The sequence below is a fragment of the Rhineura floridana genome, chromosome 9 (genome assembly GCF_030035675.1).
Source record: "Rhineura floridana isolate rRhiFlo1 chromosome 9, rRhiFlo1.hap2, whole genome shotgun sequence".
NCBI classification, from domain to species: Eukaryota; Metazoa; Chordata; class Lepidosauria; order Squamata; family Rhineuridae; genus Rhineura; species Rhineura floridana.
This window is the reverse complement of record NC_084488.1, coordinates 113,834,860-113,850,294: the sequence shown is the minus strand read 5'-3', so window position 1 is coordinate 113,850,294 and position 15,435 is coordinate 113,834,860. Positions and strand designations below refer to the sequence as shown.

Here is a 15,435-nt window from a genome sequence, read left to right as displayed (position 1 = left end):
TCCTATGTCTCCCTGTTGCACAGAAGCACAAGAAAAAGAGAAAGCCGGAGGTGTTCAACTTCTCTGCGATTCATCTAATCCATGACCCCCAAGGCAAGTCCTCTCTGCTTCATAGCCTATACACTCTTCGCGGAGGGTAACGTGGAAGCAGAATGGGGCAAGGAGACCATAATAGGGCCGTTAAATACTGTGGGTGGGAGAACTGGCTCAAGCGTTGGGTTGATGGGATGCTTGTCCTGGAAGAAATTGTTGCTCCAACTAAAATGATCAGGTAGGCCATTCCCACCCTGTGACAAACTGGCTTTGATTTATTCCCCTCCATTTGTGGCTGCCAGGACCCTCTTTAGGGCTGGGAGGCTTCTTTTGACACTCATAGGTATGAAACAGATGAGTGAGATTGTAAGGATAAGAGCTGGCTGAGGCTGTGTTGCCAGGAATGGATATGATGGGAAGGAGAATGGTATAGAGCCTCAGTGGGCCAGTCCCAAAAATAAATTAGGGAAGGGACCTAGCTCAGTGGTAGAGCTTCTGCCTTGCATGCACAAGATCCCAGGTGCAATCCCCAGCATCTCCAGGTAGGGGTGAGAGAGACTCCTGTCTAAAATTCTGAAGAGCTGCTGCCGCCAGTCAGTGTAGGCATTACTGAGCTAGATACCAGTGGCCTGACTCTGAATAAGGGAGCTTCCTGTGTTCCTAACTGGTGGCTCTGATGTGGGCTACCTGTCAGACAGGGGCACAAAACCATTTCCAGCTCACATAGGAAACCTTCTGGGGGCGGCATGCCAGAGATGGGTGTGCCTAAATGCAAAAGTCAGCAGAGCAATGGATGCAGACTCTTCGCTGTGTACCGTTGGGTCAGAGGGTGGGTCGGTCCATTGACAAGAATGGCTGAAAGCTGTTGTGGGAGAAGGGCCTTGAATGGCAAAAGTGGTGCTCTATTCATTTGGGGGCCAATTCTCACTACCAGTGGCCACAGACGGTGAGATTAGCAGACACAACTTCTGATGTGGAAGATCCAACTCTGAGACATCCTCCCATTTTGAGCCCTGGGATGACAGCCAGTTTATTTTATTTATTTATTAAATTTATATTCTGCCCTTCTTCCCAGAAAGAGGCCAGGGCGGAAAACAAAAACACTCCAAAACATATTTTTTTAAAAAAAGACCTTAAAACATATTAAAATAAAACATCTTTAAAAACATATTTTTTTAAAAAAAGAACAGCTTTGAAAACATCTTAAAAAGCAATTTCAGCACAGACAGAGACTGGGATAAGGTCTCTACTTAAAAGGCTTGTTGAAAGAGGAAGGTCTTCATGAGGCACCGAAATACAACAGAGGTGGTGCCTGTCTAACATTTAAGGGGAGGGAATTCCAAAGGGTTGGTGCCACTACACTAAAGGTCTGCTTCCTATGTTGTGTGGAACGGACCTCCTGATAAGATGGTATCTGCAGGAGGCCTTCACCTACAGAGCGCAGTGATCGACTGGGTATGTAAGGAAGGGGTAAGATGAGCTTTCGGGTATCTTGGTCCGAAGCTGTATAGGGCTTTGTACACCAAAACTAGAACCTTGAACTTAGCCTGGTAGCCAATGGGCAGCCAGTGCAGTTCTTTCAGCAGCAGGGTGACATGTTGGCAATACCCTGCCCCAGTGAGTAGTCATGCGGCTGCATTTTGCACCAGCTGCAGCTTCCAGACCAGTTTGCTGTGTAAAGGATTTATTTTCTGTTTTTTATTTTCCATTTTTTAATTATCTAATCCTCCCCTCCCTTTCTACATTTGTTTAGACTTTGCAGAGAAACTTCTAAAGCAGCTTGAAACCTCAAAGGAAAGGTTTGAAGTGAAGATGATGCTTATGGATCTGATTTCTAGGCTTGTTGGAATCCATGAGGTATGAAAGGAATCTTTGGGCTTAAAAAAGTTTTGAGTGCCAGTAAAAAAACAAAAAGCAGTCAGATGGTGGCAGAGAACAAGCAAACTTGTTCGTTCAAGCTCAGTGGCGATTAATAGCATTGTACACATTCTCCATATGTATAACCACTTTTAAAAAGTATGTGCGTGTTTTCAGGTACAGAATATTCAAAATATGAAAGGGCTATGAATGTTTTCATGATCTGATTGATAATGGTGGTATTGGAACTAGAAGGGCGGAGATTTATTTATTTATTTGCAGCATTGCCCCCCACCCTTTAGCTAAAAAAGCTCTCGGAGCAGCTGTCAAAAATCAGTAGTAGCTCACAATCTGAAGAAGACATGGCACACAAGGAAAAGAACGGGAGGGAGGAGGGGAAAGCATGCTCAGGCATAAGTTCTTAACCTTGCAGCTGATGTCAGTGGTAGTTCTGGCTGTCTTGGCCTTGATAAAGAGCAGTCCCTCCCCTGAAGCACTCTTTCCCTCCCCGCCTCCCAATCAGATTTAGGAGCAGCACTAGTGACACCCATCCAAGTCAGGAGGACAGGACAGCTCCTGCCACACAGTTCTTCCTTCAGACAGCTGGCTTTGACTGCAGTTAGAATTCTATTCTTGTATTTTGTCTTGTATTTTTCTGAAAAGTGCATTTCTTTCTTAAATAAAAAGTAAGGAAAACAAACTCAGAGCCCCAGTTTGATGGGCAGAATTTTTACTAGGAGGCAGAGATGGGAAACGTGTGGCCCTTCAGATGTTGTTGAACTACACCTCCCATCATCTCTGACCCTTGGCCATGTGGGAATTAGAGTCCAGACATTCCTGGGTAGCCACAAGCTCCCCATCTCCGTATTAGCATACTCAAGAGGGCATCACGGGATTAGTGCAAAAAGTACCCCAACTTCATTTTTCAACACAGAGACACTGACAGTGGGATTCTGTCTCCACGTGACTTGCCTCTTGGAGCTGTTGTCGTGTTGTGTTGTGGGCTCTCTAACCCTGGAGGCATTCAAGAGGCAGCTGGAAAGCCGCCTGTCGGGGTGCTTCAAGATAGATTCCTGCATTGAGCATGGGATTGGATTCAACGGCCTTATAGGCCCCTTCCAACTCCACTATTCTATGATTCTGTGACATGAAAGTCACTGTCCAACTGTGGTGTTTTCTACACCAGCTGTTAATGAATGGACTCTCCCCTGTCTCAGATCAGTGGGTTAATTCTCATTAACTCATCCCACTCATCCCATTAACTCACAGCCTCAAAGATGAAGTTGACTTCGATAGGTGGGAGAGAAATGCCCTTGGCTTTCATGGTTCATGCCAAGGGTGTTGCAAATAGTGGCTTGAACCTTCATAAGAAGCTTTATGAACAGGGTGGTTTATGACAGATGCTATTGGAGGTCACATGTTCGTAGGGTCGCCATAAGTCACAATCGACTTGAAGGCATATAACAAGAACAACAAATCAACAGAAGTATTTGGTACAGCTCTTGCTGGAGTGTGCCACTTCAAACTGCAGGTGAGTGATTCTGTGTTTGAATGCTGTTCCATAGGAAGGAAAAAACCTCTGTCCATAGAAAAAAGCTATGTCACGGAGAAGGGTTCTAGCCCACCTTACTTCCTAAAGTGCTTGCTTTCTAGGACAAAGGAGGATTCGCTTAATAAGGAGCAGCATTCAAACATGCAGTCACCGAGCAGCAGTGGTACAGTCCAGTAAGAGCTGCACCATGTCATCTTATAGAATGTGTAGCTCAGCTCTGAGTCACAGTCCATGGAGCAGGAGAAGGCTAAGAAGACCGTTCCAGGATGTTCAGAGGCCAAATTATGGTTTTTGCCCCATTAGTCCTTCTTTTGCCCCTGTTGGGAGCAGCTTTAAAAATCTAGTTGCAGCTGTCAACTGGGTTGGTTCTGCATTCTTAAAACCCAGGGTTAAAGATGTCACAGCTGCATTGTGACGGCTAGCTTTGCCCCAGATTCCTCTTCCAATGCTCCACCCTCTATCCCCCTAGAGATGTGGGTTCAGTGCCCACTTGAGGCAGGAAATGAAGGTGCCTAGTTGATGTCTTGTGGCTACTCTGTGTCTCCACAGCTTTTCCTCTTCAACTTCTACCCTTTTGTGCAACGATTCCTACAGCCGCACCAGAGGGGTAAGTGGTCACCTGCAAAATACGTGGGAAAGCTGTCTCATACTGAGTCAGACCATTGGTCCATCTAGTTCATTGTTGTCTGCACTGACTGGCAGCAGCTGTCCAGGACTTCAGGCAAGGGGCATTCCGAGTCCTATCTGGAGATGCCAGGGATTGAACCCTGGACCTTGTACATGCAAAGCAAATGCTCTAGCACTCAGCTGCGGCTCTTCCTAATTTACTGTTGTACACCGCCCTGGGAGCTGTTAGCTATAGGGCGGTTTAGAAATGCAATTAAATAAAAATAAATACTCCTCCTTGTTTCTTTCTTGACTCTTCCCATTCTTGGTAGACACGATCAGTGGTTTCTCTGCATCTCCATTCTGTTACATCTGCCCAAGGAGGATGTTGGTTTCGTTCCATCCTGAAGGCCTCCTGGCATGTTGGCAGCACTTTAAAATCCCAAAACAATGTATTTATTTATTGAACAAGGTTTATTTACCACTTAATTAAAAAAAAAAAAGACTTCTCCAAGACTGTCAATAAAACAAGAAAATCTCAATAAAATCAACAAACTTTAAAAACAAATAGACATGATAAAATCAGCAAAACACAGATCAAGTGAATGCACATCATAGAATTGCATGTCGGGGTTCACTTGCCTAAACGAAATGAACATTTTAGCAGGCTTTGGAAACAATGCAATGAAGGTGCTTGGCAAACATTAATAGGCAGGGAGTTCCAGAGAATAGATGCGGCCACACCGAAAGATCAATCCCTCACAAGTGCAGAATGAGCACACTGTACAATAAAATGACCGGCCCAATTCCAAATTCAAAAAAAGTCCTGCTAAACCTCTTGACTCCTCTTCATCCACTCCTTCCCCTCTTTGACTCCCATCAGCAGCCCATTACTCTGCAGAGGGAGGGAGAGCGAGGCTCTTTCTGCCGACTGTCTCCTGTGCCCCACTTGTAGCTTATATTTTCTTTTCCTAGCTCTGTCAAGTTCTTTTGAAAAAGAAAGATGAACCTTAAGAAAAACAAAAAAAAACTCAAAGCAGTTGCGTCTCGAACAAAAATCCCAAGTTGGAAAACCGACAAGCTTAAGTTGGGGAGACAGCTGTAAAAGTGAGGCTACTGCTGCTTCCTACACATACACGCTTGCATATAGTCTGCAGTATTCCATCAGTTTTTGGGGTACCCTAATTTGGATGTTTATATGTATTTTTCAAATGTCTGAACCCATCTTTTTTCTTTTTGGCTTTTTTTTTTAGAAGTTACCAAGATTCTTCTCTTTGCTGCACAGTCTTCTCATCAGCTTGTCTCACCTGAGGTGAGAATTCTTGTTTTATTTATTGGTGGGTTTATTACATTTATATCCTACCTTTCCTCCAAGGAGCTCAAAGTGGCATACTTAGTTCTCCCCCTCAATGCTTTTTCCTCACAACAACCCTGTGAGGTAGATTAGCATAAGAGACAGTGACTGGCCCAAGGTCATTCAGTGAACTTCATAGCTGAGTCGGGATTTGAACCCTAGTCAGGCATGCTTTCAAAATTGCATTGACTTTTTTAAAGGCTGGGGTACGGCGGAGGGATATACTGTAATTCCTGAGCCTTAAGGCTTTCATTGGCCATGTCTGGATGTCATTTCAAACCATTGTTTAGCATGACAAGAACCGGCCTTGGGCTCACACACTTCTTCTTTGCTCCTGCTCCATTACTCTTTCACTGTGGCTATGAGGAGGAGCTTGTAATCTTTTACTTCCCCAGTTTGCGATTTTCATCCAAACCGACAAACTGTTGTTAATGCTGACTGTGGTTTGCCTGAGACATGCCAACTTCAAAAGATGCTGCCTCCTTATCTGCCAGTTGAACCCTTAAAGGAGGAGGGTAAATCATATGCCCAGCTTTGAGTGCATTTGTATATTCATGGGTGATGCTGGATGTAATTAAAATGTTAGTGTTGGAAATCTAGATCTAATATATTTGTTTCCTTTTGGATAGATTATCCAGTCAGTGCTGATGACGATAGCCAACAACTTTGTCACAGATAAAAACTCTGGAGAAGTGATGACTGTCGGGTAAGTAAAACTCTAAAGCTTAGAAGAGTCAGTGAACGTGGGTGCACATTACAGTGGGTGGGAAGTAGCTATACAGAGCTGGGTCTTCTGGATGATGGGCCCAGCCCTTTGGAAGCAGCTGGACTGCCTAAACCCTTATATCCCAGCCCGATCACTGAGTTTATCTGCAGGAGCTTCATTGGGCGTCCCCTGAGTTGGTGAGGCTTATTTGACAATAACAAGAAATCGAGCCTTTAATATCATTGGCCCAGTCCTGTGGAATGCTCTGCCGATAGAGATTCAGCTGGTACCTTCTGTTCTGACTTTAAAATGCCCGGTGGAAACTTTTCTATGTCACTAGGCTTATGCTGGCACTTGAGAAGATGTCCTTCTGCAATAGTTAAATGATTTCCGATGTTAAATTTTTATATGGTTTTATTTGTATTTATATCTGTTGTAAACGTCTCTGATTTTTTATGAATAGCAGTATAGAAATATTTTTATAAATAAATAAAATAGATAAAAAACGTTTCTGAGCTAGTGTTGCCGGAAGTTAGAAAAATGTATAAATGGCCTCCGTCATGAAGAGGCAGAATGGCTTGTTTCCTGGTTTAGTATTTTGGTCCTTAGTTTTGCCTTGTACTTTATTAAAGTACAAAGGGAAGGCCCATTGCTCAGTCTGCTTTGCATGCAGAAGGGCCCAGGTTCAATCTCCAGTTAGGCCTGGGAGACACTCCTGGTCAGAACGTGAGGAGAGAGCCCTGCCAGTCAGTGTAGACAATACCGTGTTAGATGGATCAATGGTCTGACTCGGTATAAGGGACCTTCTGTGTTCCTAAAGTTCTTTTGGGTTGTATTCAGCTAAGTCCTACTCAGAGTAGGTCCTTTAAAATTAATGAACCTAAGTTAGTCGTTCCATAAAGGAAGCCACAGACCTGAACTTACAAGATCTGAACAGGGTGGTTCATGACAGATACTCTTGGAGGTCACTGATTCATAGGGTTGCCATAAGTCGTAATCGACTTGAAGGCACGTAACAACAACAAAAGTTAGTCGTGCCTATTAACTTCAGTGGGTCTACTGTGAGTAGGACTAGCACTGAATACCACCCATTGCTCTTACTAGTTTTTGTAATGTTTCAATTTTTAAATTCTAAACTTTGTGGGGCTCTGATGTGAGCAAGGGTTTCACTCTGTTCTCCTCTAAGTGTTGGGAAATGGGGCGGCTGCTGCTCACATCAAGCTCTGTAATATGGCACACCTGCTTGTGCATCAGATCTGTGTTGTCTGTTGAGACCTGGGGATTGTGTAGGTCTGCCTGGGTTACTCCACCAAACCCCACCAGATCTGTCATCCACAGTTCGTGGTTCAGATGTGCCATATTTTGCATTCACTGGTGTTGCTCAAATTTGGGGTAGGCTAGCATGCTCTTCTACCTGCCATTCTAGGATCTAGCATGTCTGTATGATGGGAACTGACAGCACAACATAAGCAGCAGCAAAAGTTGTTATGGCAGGGTAGGGGCAACACAGGAAGGTTGAGAGGGAAATTCAGAAGTTTGGTGAGCCTTATGTAATGAATGGGGTATTCCGGTGGTTGCTTCACAGTCACACTACTCAAATTAAGAATTTACCATCCTGAAAATCTCAGCTTTCATTTTCTTAAAATTTAGGTTTCTAGCCCATTTTTGAGGACTAGAACCCTGAATTTTAAAAACAAAATGAAAGCTGGGATTCTCAGGATGATGAATTCTGCATTTGTGTAGCACGACAAATTGCTGGTAGACTCAGAAGCACTGGCAGGGTTGAGAGTGTTTCCAGGAGGTGGGGTTTCAATGCCCTGAATAGCAATTTACCATTACTCACGACTGGCAGAAGCAGAATAAATGGATTTGCCTATACAGGTTGCAGAATCCAGCTTTTTATGGAGGAGAACTTTGGTTGCTTTGGCACCAAGTTTTATTTCTTTTAAGTGTACAGTATAAAAAGAACAAGAGTGCACATTTTGTTTTGTTCTAATGTGTTAAAATGTCTAATTTGTCCAGGATTAATGCTATTAAAGAGATATCTGCTAGATGCCCTCTGGCCATGACTGAAGACTTGCTTCAAGACCTGGCACAGTACAAATCTCATAAAAATAAAAGTAAGTATGCTGCTTTACATATACTTAAGGGCATCTTTAGGTTCCCCTTCAAATTGCCTCTTAAGGACTAGGAGTCTGTTCTGTTTACATTGTACCGCATTGCTGGCTGCATATACAAAGAATTGTTGAATTTATTTGATTCCATGTATTCTGTGACTCTGATTTTATTTTTTATTTTATTGAGTTTGAGTGTTCTGTTAATTTGTTTCTGTGGAAAGTGGAAAGCAGCCACCAAGAAAAAAGCTAGCTTAATTTAAAAAGTGTGCCTTACGATCGGTCTTAATCCTACTTTGAGAGCATCTTCCAACTCTACCAATTTTCCTCTGCAGATGTAATGATGTCAGCAAGAACGTTGATACAGTTGTTTCGGTCACTGAATCCACAGATGTTGAAGAAAAAATTCCGGGTAAATAATGCCTTGTATTTTCAGTGCTGGTGAAAAAATTGACTTGTGAAACCTTGATAACGTGCATCTTTGGAATGTTATCCTCTTAGGCTAAATGAAAGAGTGAGGTACAGTTATATGTTGGTTTGAACTTCTTGGGAGAAGGGATTGATCAGTGACCTACTGATCTTGTCTGCTTCCATGGAGTGCAACACAGAGAGCTTTTCCTGAAAAATAGGAGTTTCACTCCATAGAATATAGGAAAATGGAAAGCCATCCAAGTTGGTGGCCATCACTACATCTTGTGGACTTCCAGCCTTTGTCTGAAATAAATGCTTTGCTAGACAAATCCCATGCAGTTTATAGTTAGAATACATTGCTCCTTTCTAAACAAACATTTGGATTGTGCTTAGGGTAAACCAACAGAAGCCACATCAGAAGCCAAAATCCATGAATATGGGGAGTTGGATGCCAAGGACTATATTCCAGGAGCAGAAGTCCTGGAACTTGAGAATAAGGAAGGAGATGGAAAGGTGGAAGAAGGTCAGTTTTGCTTTTGCTTTCACAGAGAGTTGCTGCTGATAAAGTTTGGGTTGGGGTACAAAATGTGTTGGAGCAGGGGTTGCCGACTGTTATAGGTCCATGGGTACATTTGCAAACCAGAGAAACTTACATGGACACCTCATACACGCAACCGACAACCTATTTTGTTGGCTATAAATTTATTTAAATAGAATGTTTCTTTCAAGTCTAATTACAGCAGGGGGAGGTGACCCTGTGGGCACCAGGGAAGATTTTCTATGGGTGCATATGCGCCCCCCAGTTGAGCCATATCAGCAGCCCCTGTGCTAGGGAGAACAAGCCAGTTTGATCTGTTTCAGGATAGATTTTGTGAATTTTTGCAAATGCATTGCAAACAGTCAGTGGTTCGTTATCCAAGTGTTAACGATTCTGTATGTGAAGTAGGGAGGCTCGGGAAATGTCTGGGATTAGATCTTGTTTTATTTTCATTTTGAAAATGGGAGCACGCTAGGTTCCTGAGAATGTTCCCTCTTTTTGCCCCTTTGCAGATGGCTGGGAGACTGCCAGTTCTAATGAGGAGGAAGATGGTGAAGATGGAGAATGGATTGATGTGCATCATTCCTCAGATGAGGAACAGCAAGAGCTAGTAGGATGTTGTTGCTGTTTTTGTCCATGCATTTTTGCCAGATATCTTCAAAATTTAAGCATCATGTAGCTTGCTGTGTGCATTTCCACACTTTAACGGTAGCATTTTGTAAAGAATCTGGGGAGCATTGGCAGTAAAATGGATTTAAATCAGTGGGTCAATGGGTTCCCAAGGCTGGTGTGTTTGATCTGAAAACAGGAACCTGGCAAGACCTCCATGGTCTGAATTCTCAGTTCTGGAGGTTCCCTGTTCGTGTGTGTGTGTGCATGGGGGGGGGAAAGTGGGGGAGAGAGGGAGTGTGCACATATATGTGCAACATGATGGGAGTCCCTGAACACAAGACTCCATTCTCCTTGCTCAAATTTCATCTGCACCTTCACTTTATAGGTTGAAAAAATTGTACACATGCCCATGGAAGAACGGAAGGCCAAAGCAGCAGCTGTCAGCACCAGCAGGCTCCTCTCCCAGGAAGATTTCCAGAAAATCCGCCTTGCCCAGCTGAGCAAAGAACTCAAGTCTGCACCTGGCAAGGCTGCAAAGAGGAAACTTGTTGAAATAGAGAGTGAAGAGGAGCCCAGGTAAAAGCATGGAACTCAGGCACACTGTTTTTTATCTTATTTATTATCGGTTATTACATTTTTATCCCAGCTTTCCTCCAAGGAGCTCAAGATGGTGTACACGTTACTCCCTCTCCTCATTTTATCCTCACAACAACCCTGTGAGGTAGGTTAGACTGAGAGGTAGTTACTGGTCCAAGGTCACTCAGTGAACTTTATGGCTAAATGAGGATTTGAGCACCCATCTCTCAAGTCCTAATTCAGCACTCTAACCACTACATACACAGTCCCTGTGCTGTAAGGGCAATGGGAGCAATAGCGACTTTACCAGCTTGTAGAGTTTGGGCAGATAAGGGCAGTCTTTCATGAGATCCCAGAACCAACCTGATAATGCAGCTGCCAGATTTTTATGTAGGTTGCAACATATTGCACAGTCCTAATTGTGAAGTAAATGTTCCTTAGCTGACACATGAGGCAATATTATTGTGTTTGTTCTTTTCAGGGGAGAGCTGCTTTCACTCAGGGACATCGAGCATCTTCATAAGAAACCCAAGTCAGATAAAGAGACGCGACTGGCCACAGCAATGGTGAGATGTTTTGTTCAGACTAGAACTTGGGGCTGGCCCAGTGAAGCTGAATGTTGGGAGATTAAAGACCGGACAAAAGGAAGTAGCTGTGTGAAGAAGTAAATGGTGGGATTCACTCACACAAGAGGTAGCAACAACCATCACCTTGGATGGCTTTACAAGACAACTTGGATTAGACAGCTTCTTGGAGGATGACGCTATCGATGGCTACTAACCACAATGGCTGTGTTGCACCTCCGCTGTTGGAAGCAGTGTGCCTCTCAAAACCAGTTCCTGGGGAGCACAAGAGGGAAGGATTCTGTTGTGCTCAGGTCCTGCTTGCTGGCTTCCCACAGTCATCTAGTTGGCCACTGTGAGAACAGGATCCTGGGCTAGATAAGCGTGATCCAGCAGGGCTCTTCTTACAATCTTACGTCCAGTCTGCTGGATTAGTTCAAATAAATACATGAGAAAACTCAACAATCCCTTTGCCCCTTCAGCACTCCTGGACAGCGGCCTTCTACCCTTCAGTGGCTCGTTTTCTTTTTTCCTTCCTTCAGCCTGTCTAATCCTTCACGCCAAGAGCACTCAGACCTTCCCACCCTTTGCTCCATGTGCGGGCCTCCAGCCCCCATTCTTGGCGATCAATTCCTTGCCTGTCTCCCTTTCTTTCCTTCAGGCTGCTTCTTTCACTCATCCTTTAGAGCAGCCTTTCTCAACCAGCGTGCCTCCAGATGTTGCTGGACTACAGTTCCCATCTTTCCTGACCATTAGCAATGCTGGCTGAGGCTGATGGGAGTTGCGGTCCAACAACATCTGGAGGCACACTGGTTGAGAAAGGCTATTTTAGAGCAATGCTTCCCAAATCACTGACAGCTCTCTGGCCCTTTTCATTCAGCCATTCTACCCCTTGAGGCCTCAGCCTCCCTCCCTATTTCTATTCCTTTTCTCCTAACAGCACCCACCACACTTCCTGTATCTAGAAAAAGAGGTAGGGATTTTTAGGCCTGGGGCCAAATGTGGCCCTCCTGCCATCTCTATCTGGCCCTCTGAACTCTCCCTAGGCAGCAACCCTCACTGACTCTACTTTGTGTTTGCCTGGCTGGAATTTGCCCTTGAACTCTGATAATGCCTCTTGTGTGCTAGGAAGGAGGTGTGTGTGTGTTCTCCAAAGTGTTTGTTCGCCTCGAGGCCACCTTTAACTGGTACAAGTGGAGAAGTCTTAACTTGCAATACTGTGTTTGGTTGATGGAGTAGACGTGGCTTTAGGTGGGGGTTAATAGGTGTGGCAAGGCCATCAAGTGTGACTTAATGGAAGAACCTGAAGTTTCTTCTAGTTGCGCAGTGGAAATGGAAGCCAGTTAGAAACAGTGAGAACCTTGACATGACCGGCACTGAAAGGATAGATAGCTGAACGTATTCAGGCCTCTTGAGAGTTTGGGTTTAAAAATAAATAAATTTCTGCACCCCTTTAGTTCGTTTGTGACAAGAGAGGCTGAATTTAGCAATCGGTGTACATAATGCAACTTGATCAGATTTGTGTAACTTCTCTTGCCCAATTTTGCCATCTTTACTGTTTTGCATAATTGTAATTTTGCTAGTTATGGGAGTGGCAAGGACCCTGAAGCCTCACTCTCCCAACAACTGAAAAACCTTATCTAGTCACTTCTCTGGCTCGAGAGTTCAGCAGACTTTGCCCACCACCTTTCATTCAAAACTTTGTGGCCTAGAGAGTTCATTTTTGTTCTTTAAATAGTAGCTAAGATTCTCAGAAAACTGATTCCGGCATGCGCTGCTATGTCCTGCATTTCCATGGACTCTAGGCATGGACAATTCATGTAAACCTTGTTCTTGTTTTTCCAAAATCTTATGGAGCTTTTGCATGTATGGTCATGTGCAGATGAATTACTGACTTGCATGCTTGAGGTGTGGGGAACCTGTGGCCCTCCAGATGTTTCTAGACTCCAGCTCCCATCATCCCTGGCCATTAGCTAAGCAAGCTGGGGCTTATGGGAGCTGAAGTCCAACAGTCTAGAGGGCCACAGGTTGCCTATCCCTGGTTTAAAAGATACATCCTCCATCGACCTGCTTTCCCTTCCAAGTAAGCTGGGGTAACTTTGTTCCCCATCCGTCCTTCATCTCAAGTGTGGTTGGTGGATATGGCTTCCAAAGGCTGGTTGCCAGGACCACGGACATGTGTCCTGTTAGCGTTTCAGAGAATACGGAATAGTCATTGCAGATCAGGTGTGGGGAGCCTTTGGCCCTCCAGCTTTGTTGAACTACAACTCCTGTCATCCCTAGCCGTTGGCAAGGCTCCCTGGGGCTGATGGGAGTTGTAGTTCTGCAACATCTGGAGGACCAAAGATTCCCCACATCTGATGTAGATCAAGGGTGGGAAGTCTCACAAATGCACCCTTCCAGGCCTCTCTCGCTCTTGGGACGCTCCCTCTCTCCCCAGCCACACTCTATTTCCCATGCCACACCTTTCGCTGGCCTTGCTTCACACCCTCATTGGATGTTTTTGTCAGGCTAGAATGTGTCTTAGAGCTCTGATAATATATCTTGCTTGCCTGTATGGAAAATAAACGGGTGCGTGAGTGTGTTTCGAAACTACCCTACTGTACAAAGGTACAAAAATTGCATTTGTTGTCCTGCCCCCTTTTGCTTCTGTCCCTTCCACTAGCATCTGACCCCTTGACAGTTGCCCAGAAGGGAATGTAGCCCTTGAGCTCAAAAAGGTTGACCATCCCTGATACAGATTAATTGCTGCACCCCAGAATGGATTTTTTTTTTAGCTTCTGCTGCTGAAGCATTTACAGTACTGCACTTCTGTGATGTGATTTATACTTGAGTGTTTGAATTCTTTTTGTTTATGATTATGCATTGGGATTTGATGCCTTTGGCTGCAAAGCGCTTTATACGTATTTTTAAAATAAGTAAATAGGAGAATAGGCTAATGGATGAGTTCTAGCTGTTTCTTTTTCCTCTTCCTTCGCTTTTAGGCTGGCAAGACGGACAGAAAAGAATTTGTGAAAAAGAAATCTAAGCTCAACCCTTTTGCCAGCTCCACCAACAAAGAGAAGAAAAAGCAAAAGAATTTCATGATGATGCGATACAGCCACAACGTCCGGTCGAAAAATAAGCGTTCATTCAGGGAGAAACAGGCAAGTGGCTCATGGCTGTGTTCAGTCTCGTAGCTTACCACACCTGCAAAAAGATTCCTGATCTGGGCAAAGACCCAAAGGGAGGGATTTTCTCAACCAGGAGCGATTCAGTATGTTGGTGAAACTTACTGACTTGCTTAGAGAGTTAGGTTATTGCAAACCAACTTTATACTTCAATAAGGCACAATAGTCTTCTTTATGCATTATTTGCACGAAGGGGTGAAGCATGTGGGGAGGAGCTACAGGGTCACACCCCGATAATACTCCACCCTGACCTCACTCGCATATGAATGTCTGAGACCTGCATATTCCTCTTCACGATACAGGAGCGGGGAACCTTTGGCCCTCCAGATGTTGTTGAACTATATCTCCCATCAGCCCTAGCAATCATGGCCAATGGCATGGTGAAAGGTGTAGTTTGCCAACATCTGGAGGGCCAAATGTTCCCCACACCCAAGGAGCAGTGCACATTAGGGTTCCAGAGCCCAGGAAGCTTGTGTGTGTAGATATATGGGTGAATGTGCCTCAGATGTCCATGCAAACACATGGATGGTGGAGTTGAGAGAAGCCAGCACTGTCAGAATGTGGTCCTGCAACTCCTTTCTACACACTGTAACTTGCTTCATACAAGGGACGTGTGAGGCGACTGAAGTCAGGTTTCCAAATGTCACATTCGGAAAGTGCAACTTTTTTTCTGTTGTGTCACTTTTTCTTGCAAACAAGCTAAACTATTTACTGGGGGGGAAATAATTGCGTGTAAGAATATTACCTTGTCTTGTATATTTTTATTTATTCATTGAATTCATATCCCGCCCTTCTTCCCAGAAGGAGCCTGATTTAAGGCTGAAAATTCTTCAATTATTACAATGGTGATAATGCTTACTTAAAAACAGGCTGGGAGTAACATATATGCGTCAGAGGAGGGGTTTTTTTCCAGGGTGGGAGGGGTTAGCCTGTGGTATTTCCTGTACGGTGATTAACTTGTTAGCCTTCTTTATTTATTTATTACATTTATATACCGCCCCATAGCCGAAGCTCTCTGGGTGGTTTACAGCAGAACCTCTGGTTTCTTCTTTTTTTTTCATTTTTCACCCTTTTACAATTCTGAATGCAAGTTTCTGTCCCTCAGGACTAGAGAGATGCTGGAAAGGTTGTAGGAAATAACTGATGAAATTACAGCTGGGATTTCCAATGCTTAGGCGATGAAGTTTCAGTGCTCTGCACAGTTGCTTACTTAAACTCTTGCCCTCATAGCCAACCAAACCTCAGTATTTCCATTTATCCTTCCCGTAGTTATTGCAATAAGTAAATAAATAAATTTGAAATGATCTAAAAACCTAAGTATCTCCCAAACCACTCTGTCCTGC

General features: G+C 44.1%; 1 protein-coding gene across 2 annotated transcripts in view; it reads left to right on the top strand.

The window, feature by feature from the left end:
* LOC133363840 (protein SDA1 homolog) overlaps window positions 1-15,435 on the top strand; it is a 30,829-nt gene that overhangs the window by 14,828 nt on the left and 566 nt on the right. For both annotated transcript variants that reach the window (XM_061583391.1, XM_061583392.1), the window contains exons 10-21: window positions 24-93; window positions 1,787-1,890; window positions 3,992-4,049; window positions 5,302-5,360; window positions 6,032-6,108; window positions 8,131-8,228; window positions 8,558-8,634; window positions 9,027-9,156; window positions 9,684-9,781; window positions 10,169-10,359; window positions 10,841-10,925; window positions 13,907-14,068. In XM_061583391.1, the coding sequence (XP_061439375.1) occupies window positions 24-93; window positions 1,787-1,890; window positions 3,992-4,049; window positions 5,302-5,360; window positions 6,032-6,108; window positions 8,131-8,228; window positions 8,558-8,634; window positions 9,027-9,156; window positions 9,684-9,781; window positions 10,169-10,359; window positions 10,841-10,925; window positions 13,907-14,068 (1,209 nt within the window). The remainder of the gene's footprint in view (window positions 1-23; window positions 94-1,786; window positions 1,891-3,991; window positions 4,050-5,301; window positions 5,361-6,031; window positions 6,109-8,130; window positions 8,229-8,557; window positions 8,635-9,026; window positions 9,157-9,683; window positions 9,782-10,168; window positions 10,360-10,840; window positions 10,926-13,906; window positions 14,069-15,435) is intronic.